This window comes from Cyprinodon tularosa, unplaced genomic scaffold (assembly GCF_016077235.1).
Source record: "Cyprinodon tularosa strain WSP-4 unplaced genomic scaffold, ASM1607723v1 ctg333, whole genome shotgun sequence".
Lineage (NCBI taxonomy): Eukaryota > Metazoa > Chordata > Actinopteri > Cyprinodontiformes > Cyprinodontidae > Cyprinodon > Cyprinodon tularosa.
Genome location: NW_024039045.1, coordinates 45,458 through 69,083, shown reverse-complemented (window position 1 = coordinate 69,083; position 23,626 = coordinate 45,458). Strand labels below are relative to the sequence as shown.

Below are 23,626 nucleotides of genomic sequence, written 5' to 3'. Positions count from 1 at the left end.
ACAATCAAGGATACATTTCAATTAGTTTCTAGATTCATTTATATGTTTATTCTTTGCAGAACATTTTCAAAATGCCATCCCGCTTATAGGATGATGGTAAAATAAAAGTCCTAAATACCCGTCATAACGTTGATGATTGAGAATTCCACCATGGCCGCCCAGTTAAAAACTTTCAGGATGTGCCTCTGATGGCGATGGGAAGGTCATATGATAAAAAAAAAAAAAAATCAAATGGGAAAAATCAAATCATAAAGGAATTTTTTTGTAAGTATTAGTGGCACATTTAGTTGTTTTAAAATTACTATAATATGATTCACAGTGGGGTGTTTTTTTTCTTATAAGGAATGACTCTCCATACCTGGTTTTGGTTAGCTAAAGAGTGTTGAGAATGGTAATCACCTCTGAGGAATAATAGTAACCAATCTCTTTCCATTCCTTTAATTGCTTGCATATATATATATATACATAAAAAAGACGTGGGCCCAGGAAAGAAGATGAGGAGAAACATACTTTGGTCACATTTTAACACTTCTCTCCTCATGGTACATTAACTGCATTTGTGTAACATTTTTGAATTAAATTTTAACAGGAAAATAAGACACATCAAATATGTACATCGCTCATTTAACTTTTTTTTCATTGTGTCATATTAAAAAACAAAAATGCTTCATGCATTGTGTTATTTTATGTGAAAGACACAACATAAAAATAACTGTAGAAATAGAAGTTATGTTGAAAATAAATAAAAAAATGTATCATCCATTTGCATTTGTCTTCACTTTCTTTACCCCAATGTCTTAAATAAAATCCACTGCAATCATTTTTATCTGTAGAACTGACCTAATTATTAAACAGAGAATATATCTGTGTTATTTAATCTTTGTGTTGTACTGCCATCCTCTGAAGACTACAGGTCTTCAGCATCACTCTGGAGGAGCTGCAGAGATCCAACGGAAAAGCAGAAGAAGCTGTTAACAGGATAAGAATACATGCATCAAATATGACCTTTAGGAAAGAGTGACAGGAAGAAAGTTAGTAATAAAAGAAAGGCCTGACAGTCTCATTTAAAGCTTGAAATAAGCCGTACAAGGGGTGGGGCAGGTGCGTTGTAAAATGTATTCTGCAAAATAGAAGTTTTGACCTCCAAGCAAAACATGTCTCATGAAAAGCATTGGAGAGAGAAACTTTCAAGGTATAAACACAGGGCTTTCCTTCACACTGTGCTGCAAAAAGGCTGAAAACTTATACTTCATATAAAGCCCTACACCCTCAGGGAGAAATACTGGTTGCAGCATTGTGTTGTGGGGATACTTTATATGCTGGCAAAAAAAAAGGTACATCCAAAAAGTTAAAGTTAAAAAACAAACCACTGGACTTTGTTTTCCAAGTCTGAAGATGTTTCGCTTCCCATCCAGGAAGCTTTCTCATTTCAAAATCTATGGATTAGCGTTGAGTTCCAGACTTTTATAGAGTAGCCCAAAAAAAGCTCCACCCATTAATAATGAGAGTCGTTGAAGGTGTTATTGGCCTGCTAAACCCGATACTGGCCCGTTCCTCTAAAAAGGCAGTCGTTAAGGGTCATTATTTGCCTGGCGAGATATATTTTACCCCTGCATAGCTTTTGGGGCTAAGATGGTTTTGGGAAGGAATCAACTGCATCGCTGCGTTGTAGAGCTGAAACCTGAGTCCACCCTCTCTGTTTAAGGTTGCTTCCAACCTTAAACAGAGGAACTCAAATTATTAAGGGGTGGAGCTGGTTTTCCAGTTTCAGGGTGCATGTTTTCTAAGCCATTACAAGGCTTTTGTTGGGCTACTCTACAAAAGCCAGACTTAACTCTAATCCAGACATCTTGAATTGAGAAAGCTTCCTGGATGGGAAGTGAAACGTCTTCAAACTTGGAAAACATGTCCAGTGGTTTCTTTTTTAACTTTAACTTTTTGAAATGACTATGAACTGGAAGACTGAGAATCTCCACCAGCATAAAGGAAGGTAAATGTAGCTAAAACAGAGAAATCCTGGAGGGAAGCATGTTAGAGGCTGTTTAAGAGGAAACTACCTTAAACATACATCAAGATCAACAATGAAGCTTTAGAATTAATTAGCAAGAATTAAACATTTTCAGAACAATTCCCCATCTATCTGACTAAACTAAGGTATTTTGCCAAAAAACAACCCGACACAAAACAAGCTATATCTCATATATAATCTTTATATTTTGTAGAACATGGTTACATAGATTCTGTAAAAGTGGTATCTACAAAGTATAGACCCAAGGGAACTGAATGCAAACGCATTCCATGCTTTACACATTTTTGTTCATGAAATATACAGAAGCCACATAATGTCTTCCTGGCACTTTTAGGAGCTATATTGCATTGGGAGATTAGATAAATTCTTAATCAACTAATTAAATTAACATTTGTAACTGGAGAGTGGAGAAATTGGGAAAGGTTCTGGAAATATGATAATTTTTGTAGGGCACTTTAGATCAGTGTTAATGCTGATTCAAATGCAGGTCTTGCACTTTAAACTGCAGATGTACTGAGACGCCAGTTCTCCTCTGCTTGGTCAGGGGTTTATCTGCAACATGCACCTCCAGAGAAGCAAGAAGATATTCGGCTATGTGGCTAAAAAATTTATGATTTCATTATTTTGTTTTGTTGCCTAATGGAAAAACACTGGCCCTTCCCTGGCACCCTTAGTAGATATAGTCTAGAACCACCACTGATTTTCTATTTTTTTCTCCACTTATGGTGCCAAACTAAGACTGCCTGACATATTTTCAAAATGTAAAATGATCTATCATGATGCTCTTGCACATTAGCAAATATTTTTAATATGACATATTTTTTGCATCCATAAATTAAGAGATTAAAGTACAATGGATCACTTTAGACTTAAAGAAACACTTCATACTGATCACATAAAACAGCAGGACACATATGTCCACATTTACACAAAACTTAGTGTTTAAATCAATTCAGTACAACATAAAGAATAGCAAATAACACAACATAGAAATACAGTCATGGAGGTAAAATGCCTATATTCAGCCTTATACAATTTCAAGAAAATACATTCTGTAGAAAAAAAAATATCCTGTATTTGTTTTCCACTGTATGTTTATGAAACAGGGTGTTCCAGAATTTTCAAGCTGTCTGGATGAAATCCTGCTTCCCAGTTTCTGTCACATCCTCCGTCTCTTCTTTTAGGACTTAGAAATTAGTTTCTTTCAAATCCTGCGAAGAAAGAGGACACAGAAAAGAGGAAAGCTGAAAAAAAAAAGTATTTTTTGACTTTCAAAAAAGTGTTTTCCACAGACTCCATCTCAGAGTTTATTGAGGAGGAAAACTGTGAAGCTGCTGCTTGAAATTGTGACTCAGCAGGCAACGTTCTCTGAAGCAATGGGTCGGATTTTTCTATTAAATTATCATCTGACTTTTGGGATGTTTTTTAAAACTGAATTTCTAATAAGGCTTTAGGGTGAATTTAACAGCCTGTCATTTTTTTTTGTCCCTGCAGAGACCCTAACTTAGCATTTCTTCACATAGCCACATAACATTTTTGGTCTTTGTGTGAGTGACTAAATTGCAGGAAACTATTTTTATAGGAGACTGGTTTACAAACACCCTCTCTTCTTATATTATTATTATTAAAATAAACACTTTCAGGATAATTTGTGGGCACAGATTTTATTTAAATCTCCCTCTTTCCTTCTAATATTGCATGCATTTACATTTATGTGTGCAATCCTTTACACAATCTCCTCATTATCCACATTTCTGTCATTTTTTATTTCCTCACTGCGGTGCTGAATGGATCTGAAACAGATTAGTCACGTAATTTTTTGCAGAATAACTCTTTCCAACAGAAAAAAAATAAATACCAGAGCAGATTGTGCACAAACAAAAGTGTTTTCACTGAAAGCTATGCTAGGATATAAAAGTGTTTGAATATGAGGTCAGATGAAATCTAAACAGCCTATGTAAGCCATTTGGTATGTTTGCTCCAAACTCAGAGAGGCTATTTGCATTAATGGTCAGTGGTGGAATGAGATGTAATGACAGTTCATAGAGCAAAGGTTGTCTGTTAAATTGTGCATTGGAAAGCATTAGCAGTTTCAAGTTAAAACTCATTCAGCTATAAATATATCCAAACAGTGTTTAATGAGCTGTCTCAGTCACAGTGCCTGGACATACAGTAGAGGAGGTAAATGAACCAAGCAATTGAGGCACATCTAAATCATTGTTAATCAAGAGAGGCATAATGCATTAGGTTCACCATGAGCTGCAAAGGGAACTCAATCAAATTTAATCACTTTCATTATCATTCAAATTGGTTTTAGATGGGGGGCTCTCCTTATAAATTAAAAAGGGATGTTTCTAATTTTGTATCTAAAAGCTGAAAGTTAAATTTAACATTTAAATATACGTAATAAGCTCTGACAGGAAAACCTGTCAATGTCACCATTTTATGCTGGGCAGCGATTTCGCATCCTTCAAGGAGGCACCTATTTTGTCCAGTAAACAACAAGCCTGCTTTATTCGATCAATGATCAGGGATGTGAGGCAGAGCAAAGTTTAGTTGAAGTGGCTCTTTTAGCACCTAATCTACACAGTCACAGCAGCACTACTTTTTTTTACGCCAATGTTCCAAGTAATAAAAATGTGTTTTTCAGCTGCGAGAGATCTCAGATTTTGCTCTGCCTTCCTAAAGAAACTGAGTAACATGAGAGGCGGTGCCACAGTGAAAGCAAGTGTTGGAAAATATCACCAGAAAACAACTAATATTTAATAACAAATTGATATTCCATATTGCCAAAGGCAGTAATTAATTATCCATATGAATACAGTTGAATTTGTAAGGCTTAAAACCTTCAAAACAGAGAAAGCTGCTGATTATCAGTTTGATCAACTCCGACTTATAAGCAGTCTGCATCTCAAAATTCCTACTGTTTTGTTATCTGTGAATGTGGCACATTAAGTCACATTAATAACACCGCTCTTAATTGTGAGCCTATTTACTGTCCCGTATTCGCTATTTTCAGCATCAGAGAATATTTCTGTAATGATTTTATTTAATTTTTGAATAATAAAGTCAAAACTTAACCATATTAACTCCCTTTTACTGGTGACCCCTAAAACTCTATAAGAAACAAGAACATTTAAATATTTTATTTAACCTCTTACACCCTAAGGGGATATAAATAAATATCTGCCTGACAAAAACACACAAAAGTAAATAACTTATAGCCTCAAAGCTATTAGATTTAAGAAGAAACTTTTGGTACGTCTGTAAAGGTAAGATGTCATAGAATGGTTTTCTGGTGTCAGCACCATTGTAGCTTTGACCCTGCCTGAAATATTAGGGACAAAATACAAAATATTTTGCAATTTTTGAACCTCGCCAAAATTTTCTTTGAAATAAACATTGCAAAACACTACCAAAATATTATTTATAGCACAAAAAAGTAGTACAGACTTTCAAATCTAAATGTTGTGTAAAAAGATACAAAATGTGGACTCAATCAGATGAATCATATTTATTTTAGAATGGTATTAGTGAGAAATTTCTTAGGCGGAGAGGCCATTTTGGCACATTTATCCATAAATGTCACCAAACTGTGCCAAATATGTTTTTTACATCAAAACTGGGGGTTTGGTAAAACTACAAGGTCATGTAGCAGCTGGACCCGCCGGTGGGTCCGTAGGGTTCAAGGGGTTAAAGTATAGACTTTGATAAATACTAATGTCAGATTTCAACACCGTATTAAATTGCTGCCTTTTTCTTTGCTGCATTGTTGTCTTTTATTACATCCATCCTTGCCTGTTCTCCCTGTAGAAAAGCTTTAACATCCAAACCAATTTCTCTGTATGTCCCTTAATGAGTTTCCAAAAACAAAATTACCGTATTGTGTCAAATTCATGAAGAAATGTTGAAAGAAAAATCTTTAAACGTCCTGAAATATCCAGTTTCACGTCATATTATATATGGAAACAAGCCCATCCTGGTTAAATTAGGAAATTGTGAAGAATTATTCCAAGTAATACTGTGTTCTGATGCATAGTACTAAAAAGTTAAAATATTTCAGAGTCAGAAATAATTGATTTATTGAAGCAAAACAATATTTTGGTGAAGAGAATGCTTCCTAATATGAGTTTTGCTAACTTTGTGATCCTGTTTTGTCACAGAATTAATATTAAACAGAAAGCCTGATAATAAGCCTCCTACCTCTTCTTCACTGTCTTCTTCATAGTCTTCATAACTTTGGCGCCTTGGTTTTTCAGACTGACAGTACAAAACTGCATCATGAATAGTGTTGAAGAGGCAGGACTTTGTCACTTTGTCGTTGAAGAACCCTCCATCCTGGAGGCTCTGCACCACGCCATCTAGGCACAACGTTAACGTTCAGAACATAAACATAGGCACTGAAGAGTAAAGCGGAAGGTACAAGAAAAGAGATGAAAAAATGAGAAAAACGATAATCATAGAAGGCTTCAGTTAAAATACATTATAGTTCCAGAATGCATGAATACTTTCTGCCATTCTTTTGCAAGCCTAAACCATTTTAATAAATAATTTCCTTACTATTTATATATCTCAGCTTAATGCAGGCTAATTAGTGCTGTTGATTATTTGAAGTAACCTGGATGGCTCCCAGCTTTCAGCAAAGCAGACTGTTAATACCCCAAAGATTTATGTGTTGTTTTTGTATATATATTTATATATATAGAGAGAGCTTTGTCTATATATCTACAGTATATAAAAGTATGTATAAAATCTAAATTGAAGTTGTCTAACATTATGTAAACATCACATAAGAAAAATTGCACTGAAAAAGCACATGACCCCGGAGAGGAATCATTTATCATCATCTAATAAGAGAGCTTGAAACAGTCATTAAACTTACTTAACAGTGATGCTAAAGCAAAACTGATTACCAGCTGAACCAAGATCTTGTGTTTCTATATGACCTCCAGTTGGTTATGAGGGTTTTTGAGATATTAAAAGAAAAAAAAACAGAAAATAAAGGCACTTCATGCCAATGAAGTCTCCCAGAAAGACAGTACCAACATTTATCTAATGAAACTAGTGTAGAAATAATGGTTTTAATATTAATTTGATCAACTAAGGTCATTACAGCTACTTGGGAACAAATAATGCAGTGTTTTGTATTCTGGCAAATGATGGTACACAACCTGAAGGTTGGACTTACTCTGGCAGCAAGCAAGAACAACCTCAATGTTGATTTCTCCATAGTCTCTCCAAATCTGAAGCAGAAACACAGATGTATGGATCATTACTTGCCTTAAAGTTACCTTAACGTTTCAATGAGAATGAAAAAATTGATAAAGAACATTTTGCAAACATACAAAAAAACTTGATTGCTTAAAGTTTAATGATTTAGCAATGAAGTTGACACATACTCTAAAAGGATATTTCTCTCTATCTCACATGCACATTGAAAACCTGTTACTGTTGAGCCTGTCTTGATTTTCTGTTTGGAATAAAGATGCTGTTAAATAATCTGATCTCTGCAAGTAAAAAAACTAAACACATAAAAAAATAATAGGATGATTACTGAAGTCAGAAATCTGGGCTAAAAAATATTTTAAATTTAAGATCAACTGAAAATATGAGATATGAAGAAGAGTAAACTGGAATGGGTGGATTTTAAAACAATTTTTAAGGTTAATTTATGTTGCAAAGAATCTCTTCTCAGTCTAAACTTGATTTTTAAAAGGCCTCATGAATTTAACCCCTTAACTGTCCTTTCTGTATGTGGTGCCTCCAGAATTGCAGCATCATGTGGCAACAATAAGGCCACTTTCCACCATTAATAGTTTGATATCTGAACCTTGAACCTCCTCAGAGTTAAAGAACAGCAGCTACTTTTTTGTGTGCATTTTCAGACATAAAAACTGATTTCTTTGTGGTAAGTTAACAGGTTAAAACAGAACCATCTTTTTCATTATTGCACAGATTATTTTTCTAAATATACAGTATTTTTATAATCACATAGAGTTATGTGAATCTTATTTTCTTACGCTTTTTATTGTCTTGACCCCCACTGTATCCAGGAAGTTCACAGGACTAAGGTCAAGGATGATGGCTTTGGGCAGGGTGGGGTCAGGAGCATCGTCCACATCGATTGTGGCGATTTGCCTCTGGTGGTCGGAGTCTGACTCTCCCGACTCTGCTGACTCCTCCTGCTGCTGCTTAGAAGGATAATAGACACAGTTAGAGTTTAGCAAAATCAGAAGAAAAAAAATGAAATATGAAAATTTGTTCTAGTAAATCTGTTCTGGTTCCCTCTTTGGGTTCAGCTTACTATGTCTGTCTTCTGCTTCTTCTTCTTTTTTAGCTCTTTCTTTGCCTTCTTGGCCATTTTCTTTTCATGTCTTTTACGTTTTTTCTCCATCTTCTTCTTTATTGACAGGATCTTTGTGATGTCAATTCCAGTCTAAAAGAAACAGCACAGAAAAATCCCCCCAAAGTTTTCCTTTTATTATTTTAAATAAAAATTCGTAGCGTATTATCAGACAAAGGAGCATGGCCTTTATGTCAGGTTTGATTTGTCAATTAAAGGCTGCTGGTTTGAAACAATCTCATTTAAAAGCTGCAGAATTTGGAGCAAGAAAAACATCAACTCAAATTAATAGCATAAAATACAGCTGAAAATAAATATTTATTTTAAAAATACATATGTAGTTTTATCGTAGGAATCTGAGTATATAAACAACAAATCATATTTTCATTCGTCAGGTGCTGATTCCTCTCATAACATTTCCAAATGTAAACCTTAGGCAAACTTTCAGGATTTATTTTGTGAGTAAATCAATTTGTTTTGCATTTCAGCTCAAACAACACAACTTTAAATATATATGAAGCAGATTTGCAATAATAGAGGGAGGTGGATTTTTGATGAGACCCGATGTTCTCCCTACATATAGCTGGATCTGGTTGAACTGCTGCTGCAACCTCCATGTAATTCTGTGTCTGCCTGCAGGAGAGGCAACCTTCATCTCATCGACCCTAACCTCCAGTCAGTGCAGCTACTCTACTCACTCATTTGTTGACTTTTATCCCTTTCATTCAGACATATTTTCTCTTTAGGGCTCAGCTTGACCTTTCAAATCTGGTCAAAGCCTGATATTTCTAAAGCCAGCCTGTTTCCAAAATCTGTACCTTTCTCAGTTCCATAAATCCACTTGCCATTTTTTTCTGTGCATCTCCATTTGCTAGTTTCTGTATAGTAGTTAAGTTCCATTAGAAAAAGACAAAGGAAGCTGCACTGAAGATTATTGGAACTCTTGGGCATTTTAAATTGATCTTGTTAAACCATGTCTGCAACAACAGATTAAAATAACACTAAATTCCAATATCTCTCATCATCTGATGAGAAACCTTTTATGCCCACGTTTTCACTGGTGGTGATTTCTCACCTTTTGTAAACATCCCCTTCGGTCAGTGCATGCCTGCCCAATAAGAGCTCAAAATAGTGTCTCAAAGAGGAGAAAGGAGAGAGGAGAAATTCTTTGTCTTTGACATGTTGACATTTTAATGAAATGTTCCATTATCTCCCACCCTGATTCAGGCTGTGCACCCCTCACCCCTCCCCTGTCTGCTGGCATCTATTGTCCAAGTTCCCTCCCTTTGTCTTCCTATTTACAACAAGTAGACGTGAAAGAAGAAGAAGAAAAAGGAGAAGTAAGGAGGAGGAGGGTGGGGGTGTTGGAGGGAGAACTTTAGAAGAGAAGAGAAATTAGCAGGATGGCATTTTTAACAATGTCTGTCACGACGGTGATGTGTGAATGGTAACATGCCTCATCTGTTGTTAGTGTGTCAGAAGTGATGTTTGTAAAAGAGAAGTCGATTGCAGAGAGATTGTGACAAGAAGGATTGCAGCTGCCATGGGTTCTTTTATATTGTTTCCATGCATATGTGTGTGTTTATGCATCTGGTTCAATGAATCAAGGCCATTATGGTGCATGGCTTACATCAGCTCTCATGAGGGCCCTGGGTTTCATACAGGGAAATCTTTAAAAGCGTATTTTGTTTTCACTTTAGAAGGAGCACATCTAGCCCTGCTAGAAGAGGTTTGTAGCTTTAATATTTTGTTTGTGTTCGTGTTGTCACCTTTTCTGCCAGAGCTTCTTGGTACATCTCAGCGTTGGCAAAGTAGAGGGTGGCAGAAGAGCGGAAGATTAAAATTCTTGGCACCTGCCTCGCCTGATATCCATAAAGTAGGTAAACACAGAAAAAATACTTTGTAAATGCTCAAACCAAACTCAGACTATAAAGCAAAATAAACATCAGTATTTGCTTTATATTATATTTAAACATCTTGAAAGACTTATAGAAAGCATAAGGTATTTAAGCTCACACCCCAGTAAAAATTAGTACCTAATAGAATTTGAACTTTTTATTATGTTTCATTTTTATAAAAACAATCATATCTGGATCAGTCTCTCTGATTTATTTATTGTTAAAGCTTTTCGTTGCTGTTCCTGCATTTAACCGCTGCCCTCTCAGCCTTTATTCAGCCTCTTTCCTAAAGAGCTGCCCAGTATTTGGCTCCATAAATCTTTCCCTCAACCGTTTTTCAGCAACAAGAAAATTACTTGGGACACATTGTGTGAGATCTTTGCTAGATTTTTGTCATTTTTCTTAGAGATCTATCTTTCTATCTTGTTCATTGTTTTAAGCAAACCTGACAGAATTTATACTGATTTGGTTAGGACCAAAAACTGGAATGAAGATGTTAAAAGTGTTTCAGAGTTTTCCGCAATAACTCTAATCCACTCACTGGCCAATATATTGTAGAAGCAACTCGGTCGGCTTAACTATTGGTATGGTTCAGTGAGTCTTGATTTCACCTGCAACATTCACAAGGTAGGAAAATAAATTATAAAACAACATGAACACATGGATCCATCCTTCCTTGCATAAGTCCTTCAGGTGATCGGTGTGTAGTGTTTTATGTAGTCGATACACACTTTATAAACACCACAGATCTTTTTAGAGGGGTTGCTGAGAGAATCCATCACTTTATGATCACAGTGTATCACAGCAGTACAATCCACCGAGCTCAAATTCTGTCAGTTAATAGAACAGAAAATTGGTTTGTTGGAATTCAAAAGAGCTCCACACTCACAGGAGATTAAAATTGTGGAGGTGTGATGCTTGGGGTTGAATTATGCAGAGAAAAATTAAGGCATATTAAAATCAAATGGGCTACAGGGTCATCCAGCATGGTGGCATTAGAGTTTACCTCATAAAGTGGCCAGTGTTTTGCAAAGTAAAAGGTGGTCACTTTGAATGACCATGTGAAATTTTAAAGGGCTTCAAAGAAATACATTGGTTCTACTTTTTTCAGTCAATCTTCTGACAAAATGAAAATTGGACTCTTTCCTATGGAGATCGGTCTTATTTTTCACGAATACACATATGCGATTCACACATGCACAGGACAAGATCCACACATGCATGGAACGATTCACACAAACACAAAAATATCCACACACACACAATACAAGATCCACACATGTACAGAACAAGATTCACCAAAGTATTTCTGGTCCATAAACAATTATAGATTAAATTGCAAAATACCAATGGTCTTTAAACTTCACTGCACTTGTGTGTGGATTTTTGAGACTGTGCTGACGTGCCTCGATACACAAATGCATTTTTTTAAGCAGGTAATGGTTTGCCACCAATCACAATGCTCCTTTGTGTAAGCCAATCACAAGAAGGTACCTCACATGGGATGACCCCCAGATCACACATCCTTTATAATTGTTTATGTACCAGAAAAACTTTGGTGAGTCTTGTTCTGTGCATGTGTGGATTCTGTACTGTGTAAGTGTAGATTGTTTTGCGCTTGCATGAATTGTGATGTGCGTGTGGATCTTGTCCTGTGCAAGTATGATTCACATATGTGTATTTGTGATAATTGAGGCCAAGCTCCATACTTTCCCTGCATGGCTATAATCTGTAGAATATGGTTAAATAAAGAAGTAAAATCCTAATATACTGTAGGATTTAGATATATTTTGCACTTTATATATATAAACCGGTCATAAGTTGGGTGGTTATAATCTGGACATGCTAATGCTAACAAAAATAAGAGGTTTGTTGACATTACCAGACCATATTCCTCCACTGGTTTGTAAATATCCGTGTCTGCCACCTGTCCTAACAGGGAGTACTTGGGTCTGAAATGTGTAACACAAAGAGGCGGTTAATTAATTTCCCTTCCTGTTGAAAAAGTGTATGTTAAAGATGTAAAAAAAATATAAATGTATTGCCTGAAGGGGAAAACAGTCAGTGTTTCCTTTAACTAATAATCAACATGCTTACATTCTCTCAGTAGCTGCAAAACTTCTGGAGCGTCATATTTTTGTGAATGTTACCAGTAAGGCCTTCTTACAGCTGTGTCCTGAAGATGATAGTGAGTAAAGAGAAGGCGATGGAGGCAGCGAGTCCAATGTCTGGGTTCAACAACACAGTAAAGATGAAGGTGACAATCCACACCAGCTGGAGAAAGAAAGAATCACAAGTCAGGGGACCAAATAAAACCTTAATCACTCAAGGTTACTTGATTATGTACAGCAAGGCAAGAGTTAACTCTTAAATATGCAGAAGAGATGAGGACAAAAATAAGACAAAAAGGATGTTTTCAAACACAAAAACACCATGAATAAGAATAAAATCAAAGACAAAAGAGAGCAACAAAGGGCTTTCTGCTTTCATTAATATATGTAGTTTTTGTCTATCTGATCTTTTTTATGTGCTTTGGTCACCATAGTTGTTTTTTAATGTGCTAATTATATAAATAAATGAACAAATCCTTTTAAAATGCTTATTTGTGGTCTAATGGGTTAAACATGTGACATGATTGACCATTTGAAGGTTTTCCATCTCCTACACATGCAGAACAACTAAAGAGAACATATCACTGTGTTACATATAGAGAAGTTAATGCAGAGTTAAACGACTTCAGTTGTCTTTAGCTATTTATTCCTCTAAAAGACAATTGTGCTTATGGATGAATATCGGGACATTGAAGGGCTTGAAGGTTTAAGCACTGCTATGTTTGGATTAGAAAAATAAAAAAAAAAAATATGCTGTGTTATTTTACAGAGGTAATGAAGAACAAAGAGGTACAAACATTTCATAAAAACATTTTCATATAAAAATGAAACTAAGTAATCTGCCTTTGCTTATACTCTTCTTCCCTACCAACCTTTTGGCACACTCACCATGTCGATCTTATTGCTTCTCCACAAGGCGGGAATATCCCAGAACTGCTTCAGCATACCGTGGAGATTAACGAAGATGATGGCAGCCAGCACTGCCTGAAAAATTAATCAAGTAGAGTAATTGATATCGAGCACTGAGCTGAGTTTAATGAGCTCAACAATGGAGTTAAAGTTTATTCATAGGACTGGAGTGCTTCGAAAATTTTAACTGTGGAGACCTAACAAAGATCTGCTTGTATGTGATGTCATGAAATGCATTGGCTGAGGATTAAAGTATCACAAGTGTTTAACCTGAACAATCTGCTGGTTGTATTTCAGAGTTCAATCCACAGCTGTGAGTTAAATCGCTCCTGGTTTTGGCTTTGAGGAACCCCTTAAAATTCTTCACACATTCCTGCTCAGTTTTGTACACATGTTCATGATTGTGTGTGGGTGAACACATGTGAATACCTTGGGCAGATCTTCAAAGAGAGTTCCAATCCAGAGAGTGATGATAAGGATAACCACCGCTGACAGAGCTCCAGCAACCTGCAGAGAAGAGAGAGAGAGAGAGGGTGGGGAAACAGGCATGATGGATGGATGGATATAAAGAGAAAAAGATCAGAGGAAAAGCATTAGAGAGAAACGTTCAAGAGATTAATGATGTGGCTATTAGCGGAGTGAGCTGAAAGAGAGAGAAGAAATAGTGAAATGCTTCTTTCAGAGAAGACCGATCCTGGATCCGTTAAACTTCATGTCATATCTCTTTTTTTTGGATATAAGTTAAAGTAAAATCTGCAAAAGGCGTTTATATAAACGTCCCTTTGCATATATTCACCTCTTCACTAAATTCAGGTCCTCATTTGTCTCAGTTTGCCACAGTTCCAAGTGTTTCTATCATGTTAATGAATGATCTGAATGTGGAGTTAATACTAGACTGATAATATTGTTGTGGTACTGGTGGTGGGTCTCTTTTATAGCCTTTGTTTTGTGTCTGATGATGGGAATCCCCCCCATTAGAGGGCATCTCCTCTGTGCAGAGAGAGATCAATGATCTGCCTTTTAGTGCTTTTTTAAACACACGGTGAGATGTAGTGCAGCGGTGCAGAGGAAAAATGTGCAACTCACGTTTGTAAGGGCTTTGTGCCATGGACAGAATACAACACAAACCTATTGAGCTAAAATTATGTCAGCCAAATTGGAGCTTGCTCCTTTGAGATCGTGACTTTCTCTTTGGAGAGGACTGGTTCCCCAAACCAAAGTTTGGAGGTTTATGTAAGTGGAACAACAAAGTGATCAGGAAATAAGCTGTGTAGTGTCACATCTTATGTTTATCTTTATTTATTTTACTTTGATGTTTTTGTTAAGGTCATCTCCAGATATTCTAAACCAGACACGGCTGCATGTTTCTACTATCGGGGAAATAATTTCTTATAACAGCAGCAGAATGTCAAAATACCTTTCTTAACAGCCTTCAGAAAGTAGATATTTATACTGCTTTCTATAAGATTCATAGTATTTTTTTAAAGGCAACCATTTCTTAATTTGATAGGTCTTTTTTGGCATTTTTTTAAAATCAAATTCAAATCCTTCATTTTTATTAACTTCCTTTCCTCTGCAGTGACACTTGTTTCCAGATGTTAGCTACATCCGTGGAATTGTTTCTATTAAATAGTAGAACATCAGGGATCCTAAAACAATATAACTTCCTCTCTGAGAATGCTTTGTTGCCTCCTCTCCCCTCATTTTTGCCAAAAAGCCCTAACAGACATAGACTTTGCAAGATTTTTTAAGGAGCGCTGTGATATCTGATGCTAATACGTGGGGAGGAGACCCTTTAAGTCCTGCCAGCTGAAGGAAACGCTCTCTATGAATCAAACCCGTTTGTCAGATCTCCAGGTTTAGAGTTCTCCTGATGTTTTTAGGTTTTAACCAATTTTCTCACACCAAAAGGTTCTCTTGTCAGGAAAATAAAGGGATAAGTAATTTGTGATAATAATATACATATCACCATATGATGTTTTCCATTACCTGAGTACTAAATAAACAGTATGACTGTGTTGTGTTTGCTGGTCTCCTATTTGGCTTTTTGTTGGTACAGCTAATTTTTTTGGAAACTAAATAAGGAGACTGGTCTTAAAAAAGCACGACTCCTTTTACGTAGCCTCAGGGTTCTCTTTAAATAAGCTTATAGGAGGAGGCGGGTGTCTGATAAATACCCCCAAAGAACTGCTCATTAATACAAGAAAATCTTTAAGTCTGGAAAGTACTACTCAGTTGTACTGAAATACAAAGTGAGACACATTTACCAACCTGGGTCCGTCCTCCTGTGCTTTCCTGGACCATAGTGCGAGACATTGAGCAGCTGATGGCAAAACACTGGAAAAATCCTCCAACTAAATTGCTCAAGCCGAGGGCGAGTAGCTCCTAAACAATAAAACACCAGGATTTATATTCTATACCCTACAGTCAAATAGATCAACCTTGAATAATTTATTCTCGGTCACACTACCTGGTTGCTGTCCACCTTGTAACCATATTTGAGTGCAAATATTCGTCCAAGAGAGATAGCAATGCCATACCCTACAACAGCAAGGGCAAAGGCATCCCCGATTATATGGCCGAAGAGGGAGACTGCAGGAACTTCAGGCGCTTGGAGACTGACAAACAGAGATAGGGGATGGAACGAGATACGTAACAAACATCTCTTTAGCAGAGATGTGCAATAATAGATGTGTTTTCCTCACCCAGAGGGAATATCTCCCACTACATCCACTCCATATCTTTCCTCTAGATTAACCTTCCAAGAGATAACTGTGGCAATGATGATCTAGAGGAAACCAAGAACAGATCAACTAAAGAGGCTGTTTTTTTAGTGGAGCATTCACATTGCTTTGTACTTACAGCAATTAGCTCAATGGGAAGTGGAACAGGTATCTTTTTCTTCAACCATATATTAAACTCCTTGGCAGCGACGAGGCAAACAATGGTGATGATGCTGACCACCAATGTGCCAATATTTGTTTGCGGAAGGAGAGAGCAGATCTCCAGCACCGTCTAGAAGACCAAAGACACTTTATGTAATGTCAGGAAATAAAATTCATTTCTATGATGGAAACAATAATTATTTGTCTTACATAAATCAAGGAAATAGGTCCACTGTATCTGTTTGGATCGATACCGAAGGCATATTTGAGCTGGGAAACAACGACGTGGATGGCGGCTCCTGTGGTGTAACCTCGGACGAGGGGCTCAGACAGGTAGGTCACCACGAACCCAAACTGGATCACGCCAAGAAGAATCTGCACACAATGCATGCGCAAGATCACATGACAGAAATAAACAGTGTTTTGGTTGTTGAAGATATTTTGAGATTTTAATGTTTGCATTGATTTACTTGCAATTAGGTGAGTAGAGCTTAAATAATTATTTTAGAGCTATTTAAGTTCAGTAAATGAAACTTTGGAGCCAGGTGTCGTCCTCATCTATTTCTATATCCTGCTCCTGACTGATCTTTAACGTGAGAATTTGTTTGTTTGTTTTTTAAATTGTTGATGTATTTCACAACTTCACCAGTAAAAGAAATCTAAAGCATCAAACTTTCCTGAAATTGCACATTTCTCCTGCCTGATATCTGCTTCATTCATCAGAAACCTTTCCACTAGATTACTGCTCTTTTATGCAAAAAACTATAAAAAACTATAATGATTTTTTTTTTTTTTTTTTTTTATCTGTACTATTTAGGGAGCTTCTATTCTAAGTCCAGGAACAGATTTTGAATTTCAGTTGTTTTACACATCTGTTGTCTCATTTCTTTAGCCCCTGTGTTAGGTTTATGCTGCTTTGGCTGAATTTGGGTAGTTTTACTTAAATCTAAGTCAAAATTTGTGAGACAATTTGTCTGAGCCTGGAAAAAAAACCCCATCTCTTTTTAAAAACAAAAAAAAACCAATTGATATATCACTGATTATATTGATTAAAATGCTATTTTTGCTAAGTTGGAGTTCTTGGAAACAAATTCAAAAGGATGTTTCTCCTTTAATTGAATGGCTTTAGTTGTTCTTAATCATCTCTTCTTTTAAAAGTATTTAAAACATGCAGACTTAGATGTTGCAAGACCTCTGGATTTTGGGGTTATCTAAAACAGAATGCGTTTTTAACCTGCGCAACTAATAAAACCTGGAATTTCTCAAGTATACAACCTACAAGTTCATATAATCTTAGAAGATTAGCTAATGCAGCCATAAAGTCACCCTTTCTAGAGTCAAAGTAATCAGTAACCTTTAGAGTATTTTATTTTTGCATAACCACGCTATTTATAATTAGCGGTTTGCAATAAGTAGCCTACTTTATGACCTACTGGTAGTTTTCTGCAGGAAGTTAGATTTTTTTAGAAGCACAATATGTTCCTGCCTCCAACACTGATTGATGTGTTAAGCTTGCTTCAGACTTACCTGAAACACACCAGATAAAAGAGTAACTGCAGCTGCTATTTGGACCCGGTATTTATCTCGAGCAACAATGTCGATGATGCTGGAGTTGGTCACATTGTCCCAGATCTCAAAGTCTGAATCCGGTGCATGTCGGTCGACCACCCCTCCTATCATCACGCTCATAACTGCGTATGTTCCTGAACATAGGAATAAGGAACAGGATATGAGGAACAGGATCACCCAGTGCTTTTTCTTCTTGTTCATTTGGTTCAGATTTTTTATTTTTTTATTTTGAGCCTTTTTTTTTTTTTTTTTTTGAACAAATTTTGCTGTGTTGACAGTGTTAAGCAAACTTAATGGATTTATAAAAGCTACACTTAAACTTAACTTTTTGGTGCAAAATGTAATTGCAAGTTTATTTTCATATAAACATGTATTTCTGCTGGTGTTTGGGTCAGCTTATTCATTATTCATTCATTCGGCGCATTTTCATTACAACTGTTTCACTTGTTCATATAAATGAGATTATAAACTGATTTATTGCCTATGATTGGATAAATTCTGTGTTTTATAACCCAGTTTTAGCCAAGCCTTAGCTGTCATGCCTCAAGCATTTAACTTTAAGAGTTGCAATGCTTGCACAATCTTTCATCTTACCACAACAAACTGTGTAAATGTGTGCGAAGGAGAACTGTGTCCTTGTCCAACACAAAGTAGAGCATCAAACCCTGTAGAACAGCAGCCAGAGAAATTCTCTGAATGGCAGTTCTTACGTCTCGCCAAAGGTTATAGTTTAATATAGGTATGGACTTAGGCTAGAGTAATCAATAATTGTGCTCTGATATAAACTCTTTTATTGTATTTTTGGCTGTGTGTTTACGGTTGGCCTTGCTGGATCATGAATCACAGTCTCATGTCGTTTGCAGCATCTAACAGGTGTTCTTCAGGGGATCTCTTACATTTAGCTTCATCTGTCTTCCTGCCAGCTCTGACCGCCTCACTCATACCACAGGATTATTATCGAGTTATCTCATTCTTTACAATCAAGAAAAATTCAAACATGATTTTTATAAAGACTAGATACTAAAATCAAGCATGTTTGATAGTAACTCTCCCAAAGTTGATTCAGTTAGGAAAACTATATACCTATATTTGTAAGTGTAATACTTACAAATATAATATTTTTAAATTAAAACATCTATATTATGAATGTGAGGTGAAATAAGACTGTTTACTTAATCAGTTATTTAAATAATGGACACCAAGATATTGTCCCTGCTTTGGTAACTTCTATAATTCTCTGTAATTTCCATGCTCACCTATAAATCTGTCAGAGGCGGACATTTTATTTTAGACTATGGATATTCCTGCTATAAGCAATGCTTACCATCAAAAGTTTTAAAGTGGACCAATACAATAAACATACCAACTGAGATGTGCCTTGATGTTCCAAAAATGAAGTAAATGAGAACTGGGTAGAAGGAGGAGTAAAGACCAAATACCGGAGGAACAGATGCCAGCAGTGCATAGGCCATACCTACAGGGAATACAAACATGAAGGAAAATATTATTTCTCCGTCATTCTGAGATTGAATCAAATGTATATTACAGTCCTGGAAAATGATTTAGCCCTAAACTACCTCACAACAAGACACTGAACAAAGAAAAAAACTTTATTAGATCTGAATCAAAAGTGTTAGCAACCAAGAAATCATTCCTTCCTTCCTTCCTTCCTTCCTTCCTTCCTTCCTTCCTTCCTTCCTTCCTTCCTTCCTTCCTTCCTTCCTTCCTTCCTTCCTTCCTTCCTTCCTTCCTTCCTTCCTTCCTTCCTTCTAAATACTGATTTAGATTATTGAATGTACAGAAGGAATCCTGCTGTTTAAGCCTTTAATCTTTGAAGAGTTAAAAAAAACAGAATAAACACCAGCAACATTGTCTTCTGTCGGTGGACTGCTTAATAAACCAACAAAGAAATGTTGCAAAGGTTTACTGCCTTGGAACTTATTAACCTACCGCCATAGTTAAATAATTTATGGCTCTCTCTTTTAATTCTGTAACCACCCCAACTCCACCCTCGCCCAGTGGAGCTCTGTCTCACCCTGTGGGAGCTGCACAATCCCCACACTGATTCCTGAGATCAAGTCACCCAAAGCATCCTCTTTGAATTTGTAACGAGGCAGCCAGGAAAAAACAGGAAAGGTCCCCAGCATACAGCTCTTCACCCGGGGACCATTACACCTGAGTTGGAGCAACAGAAAACAGTGAAAAAAACATTATCTCTCCTGAAGTACATTTCAGTATAAAGATGTATAACATTCACTACGATCTTCTAGAAATTTTTAGCAGAAAAATTGGGAAATTAATATACATGTAACCAATAAAATCCTCACTTTGCAGGATTTATAATTTTCAGAACATATAACCTGCACTTATATTTGGAGATACAGCATGTTAAATATTTTCCACAAACATAAATGTGTGCATTTCTGCTTTTATATTTATTGTTATAACAACAAAATTGGTTAAGTACTATGAGACTTAAGGTGTTTAAAAATTTGATTTATATTGTGAATTTGTAAGTTTATAAATGAAACTCAATAAGTATCAAAAAGATAAAGAATTGTATTCATTTTTTTTTTCTTTTGGCGTTGTTCCTTCTAATAACACATAGCATTGTGACTTTAAGAGTCCAGTGCTGATTAGAACTATTCATTTAATATAACATAATAGAATTTATTAACTGACATAAAAATAATAATTTAAAAAGAATACATTACTTCTGGAAAGTAACTGATATATAATCATATTGAGTGATTCTAGCCATAATATCACAGAATTTAAGATGCGGCTCAAGATTAAATAATTTTTAGCCCCACCCAAACCCTGCCAGTGGTACTGCTATTATAGTTTTTTAAAAGGAATCTTCTTCTATGCATGTGTTTGTTGATGACCAAAATAATTGGCTTTATAGAATGTGACTTCACACACCAACAACCAGTATTAATGTTCACTCATAGCTTTATTCAAATCTGTGCAGCTGACAGTTATTTTATATCACAGCTCCCCAAACAATGAGAAAGGAGAGGCAAAGTGCAACAACATCCAAACATTTAAACAGGCAAACAGTACTGCAGCTCCACTTTAACTGATAAGGACAAAAGAAAGCAGGTTAATTGATTTATAAATCTTTATTTACCCAGCGAAGTTAGAAAATTATTTAGATAGCCCCTATTTTTAGTTGACTTTATTGTATTCTTAATTGTTAAATACATATTTTAAAGTTAATCAGGGTGGATGCGTACTTTAATGTAAGAGTGAAATAAATAAGGCTTTACCTCAGTGAGCCTTTTATCTTGTTTAACAGAGATGGTTTGGATTCGTTCTTCTCTCCTATCTCATCCAGAGCGCCTTCATCCAGGAACTCCCTGTCCACTTTGTAGGGCAGCCTTCTTCTCTCCTCCATGGCTACAAAAAGCTGCCAGCAAATCTTTCAGTTATTATTGAAAGACATTGGAGCCACATTGGTTTGCTCAAATTGAGCAATACTTTATAATCAACCACCCATACTTCCTCGTCATAGAAGCGTGACTTTATCACGACTGAATTATTTTTATGACTGAGTTATTATTTTTTTGTGGCTGAATGATTCACAGTTATGCACAGTGTAACTTAAACCAAAACACGATTCTAAAGTTGGAACTGATAATTAGGACCACTTTATAAAAAAACAGTCTGATTTGCAACAAAATAAAAGGAAGCATTTTAAAATTTATTTAAAGTATGACTTCACTGAGAATCAACTGTTTCATACAGCAAATTCCAGATGAAATAATGAATTACCTTGGTGCGATCAGTAAATAAGATGAGATTCCAGTTTCCACCTCCAAAGCTTAGATTCCAATCCTGGATTCCTGTGATACTCTGATGAGAATGATGCTAATGTGTAGTCAAACCGTAAAGCTTTTACACCTGATGCAGTGTGTGGTATTCTGTTCTAAAAATTCTAACCCAAGAGCAATAAGGCTTGAATAAAACCTTCTTCAAATCATATATTACCCCTCCCCCATAAGTCTTCCTCAAAAGTCATAAGATTACACTTCTCTCTTTCTGATGAATAAACCCAGCCTGAGCGCAGAGGTGGTTCCTGGATGGCAAATTGAAATTGTGGCCCAGTTTTCCATCAGATCCAAACGACTCTAAACTCAATGTCCTCAACTCTGTTACTCATACAACTGTGACCTTCCTCCTCCACTGCTGTGGCGTAAGTGCTTTAGAAAAGAACACCTGATATGACACCAGACTTGGTCAAGGAAAGACGGAGCAAAGTTCCTTCAATGCAAATAACAAGTGAAAACAGGTAACTGTGTCCATGTACGCCCCATGTGTCTGTGTGTCATTATGAGTGTCTTATAACTGTCTGAATGAGTCAGCTCACTGCTTCTCAACACAAAAAAGCTAATTTGGGGATTTCAACAACTTGTTTGATGCAAAAGAATGAAAGTAATCTGCAAAAAGCAAACCAAATACAATATGTTTTAATGGTATATAGATTTGGAGGGTTGTTTTACCCAAGTTCAAGCTGTGCAAAAACTCTTAGATGTGTCTTATCTGCACATTCCATGCCTTTAAGCATATTTATTTATGATAAGATAATCAAGTTATTTCCCCCTAATCAGGGTTGTCCTTGCTAATATTGTTTTATGATTACACCAAAGGAAGATGGAAAAGCCTCTGGAAGAACTGATACTTCTTATCACAGCAGGAATCAGAGGCAGATAATCCACGATATAAGGACTAACCGTAATTTTCTTTCAGCTGAATTCGACTTACACGTTAGTTATAGTGTGAGGGGTGAAATGAATATCTGCTAATTAAACTAATACCACACCATTGAATTCATATACACTGTAAAAGAAAAGAAAAAAAAACAGCTGTGCAGTGACATGTTTCAAAGGTCAGGCGGACTTTTTTCCTTGAAACAAAACTCTCCAAGATTTCTGTTCAACTTTTTAAATCACTCTTGTAAAGCTTTTTCTTGATGTCAGCACATTAACACATGCATGCATGCAGTGTTTACAGAGTAATTTGTGATTAGCCTTAATGATTGAAAGGTTTAACAGAGTTAATTATCAACATCTTTAGGTGTTAATCTCAAGGGTTAACAAACTGCATTCACCCCAGGTCCAGTCATGCAGCATGCACACAGCGAGCACATGTTGTATAAAAAGCACTTAACTTTTTATTTTACCTACATCTGTGTAATGTATTATTAATAATACAAAAGGGTAAATAAATGGGGTAATATATTCATAGTACTAGTTAATTTGTTTAAAATTCACGCTTTTCTATGTTTAAAAGCCTTGTCTTAACTAACCATAACATACACCTTATCATTGTGTCCAAATAGCTAAAGATTAGTCTTAAATAAGCATTAATATTGGCTTAATGCTTGATTGATCCAAGTCGGAGGCTGCAACTTTTAGTTAAATGTAAAGGAGCGGCCTCTCAGTCAACGCTGAGGTCAAACTGGCCTCACCGCATACAGAATGACTAGTTTTAGGAAAGGAAATTAAATTTTACTTTTATAGGCGTTTCATCATTGAGTTTCTGCAGACGTTGATGTCTGAAGTGAAGTGAGAAGTGAGACATTTTTTTTCTCAAGCTGCCTCAACTCTTAAAACCAATAAAACGTTTTGCAGACTAAACATTGGTTTGACCTGTTTTCTTTAATGATGTAGTGAGACATTCAGATTAACAGGGTCTTAAACTGTAACCTTTCAGGCTATCTTTTGCTCATTTAGCTATTCATTGACAGACATACACCCTCTGATGCCAATGTAATACTACTCTTTTTTTGTTCCTTTGTTAGTTCTCGTCTGAGATGTTCAACTAACATAGAATGCTGCCTGGTCATTTTGCACGTCGTGTTATGTACACCTGTTGCC

At 36.1% G+C, this 23,626-nt stretch overlaps 1 protein-coding gene across 2 annotated transcripts; it reads right to left on the bottom strand.

Annotated features, from left to right (window-relative positions):
* Positions 1-2,189: 2,189 nt before the first annotated feature.
* On the bottom strand, positions 2,190-21,991 carry slc26a6 (solute carrier family 26 member 6). 2 transcript variants are annotated; one of them, XM_038294078.1, is made up of 20 exons: positions 21,522-21,991; positions 21,017-21,156; positions 19,780-19,919; positions 19,108-19,218; positions 17,703-17,878; positions 16,386-16,550; positions 16,153-16,305; positions 15,996-16,078; positions 15,761-15,908; positions 15,562-15,675; positions 13,720-13,797; positions 13,270-13,365; positions 12,438-12,544; positions 12,153-12,222; positions 10,142-10,234; positions 8,334-8,465; positions 8,050-8,220; positions 7,218-7,272; positions 6,233-6,390; positions 2,190-3,240 (listed from the first exon to the last, which is right to left on the bottom strand). In XM_038294078.1, exons 2-20 carry the CDS (start codon positions 21,142-21,144, stop codon positions 3,217-3,219), a joined length of 2,202 nt encoding a protein of 733 aa, XP_038150006.1. In that variant the 5' UTR covers positions 21,145-21,156; positions 21,522-21,991; the 3' UTR covers positions 2,190-3,216. The 2 variants fall into 2 exon arrangements, with proteins under 2 accessions (XP_038150006.1, XP_038150007.1); XM_038294079.1 differs by having other exon boundaries at positions 8,050-8,217.
* Positions 21,992-23,626: the final 1,635 nt, after the last annotated feature.

Coding starts and splice junctions, on each gene's coding strand:
- slc26a6 (XM_038294078.1), bottom strand. CDS start 21,144: ATGGAGGAGAGAAGAAGGCTGCCCTACAAAGTGGACAGGGAGTTCCTG. Junction 16,306..16,385: donor GACCTATTTCCTTGATTTAT/GTAAGACAAATA, acceptor TTGGTCTTCTAG/ACGGTGCTGGAGATCTGCTC. Junction 16,079..16,152: donor TTCCCATTGAGCTAATTGCT/GTAAGTACAAAG, acceptor GGTTTCCTCTAG/ATCATCATTGCCACAGTTAT.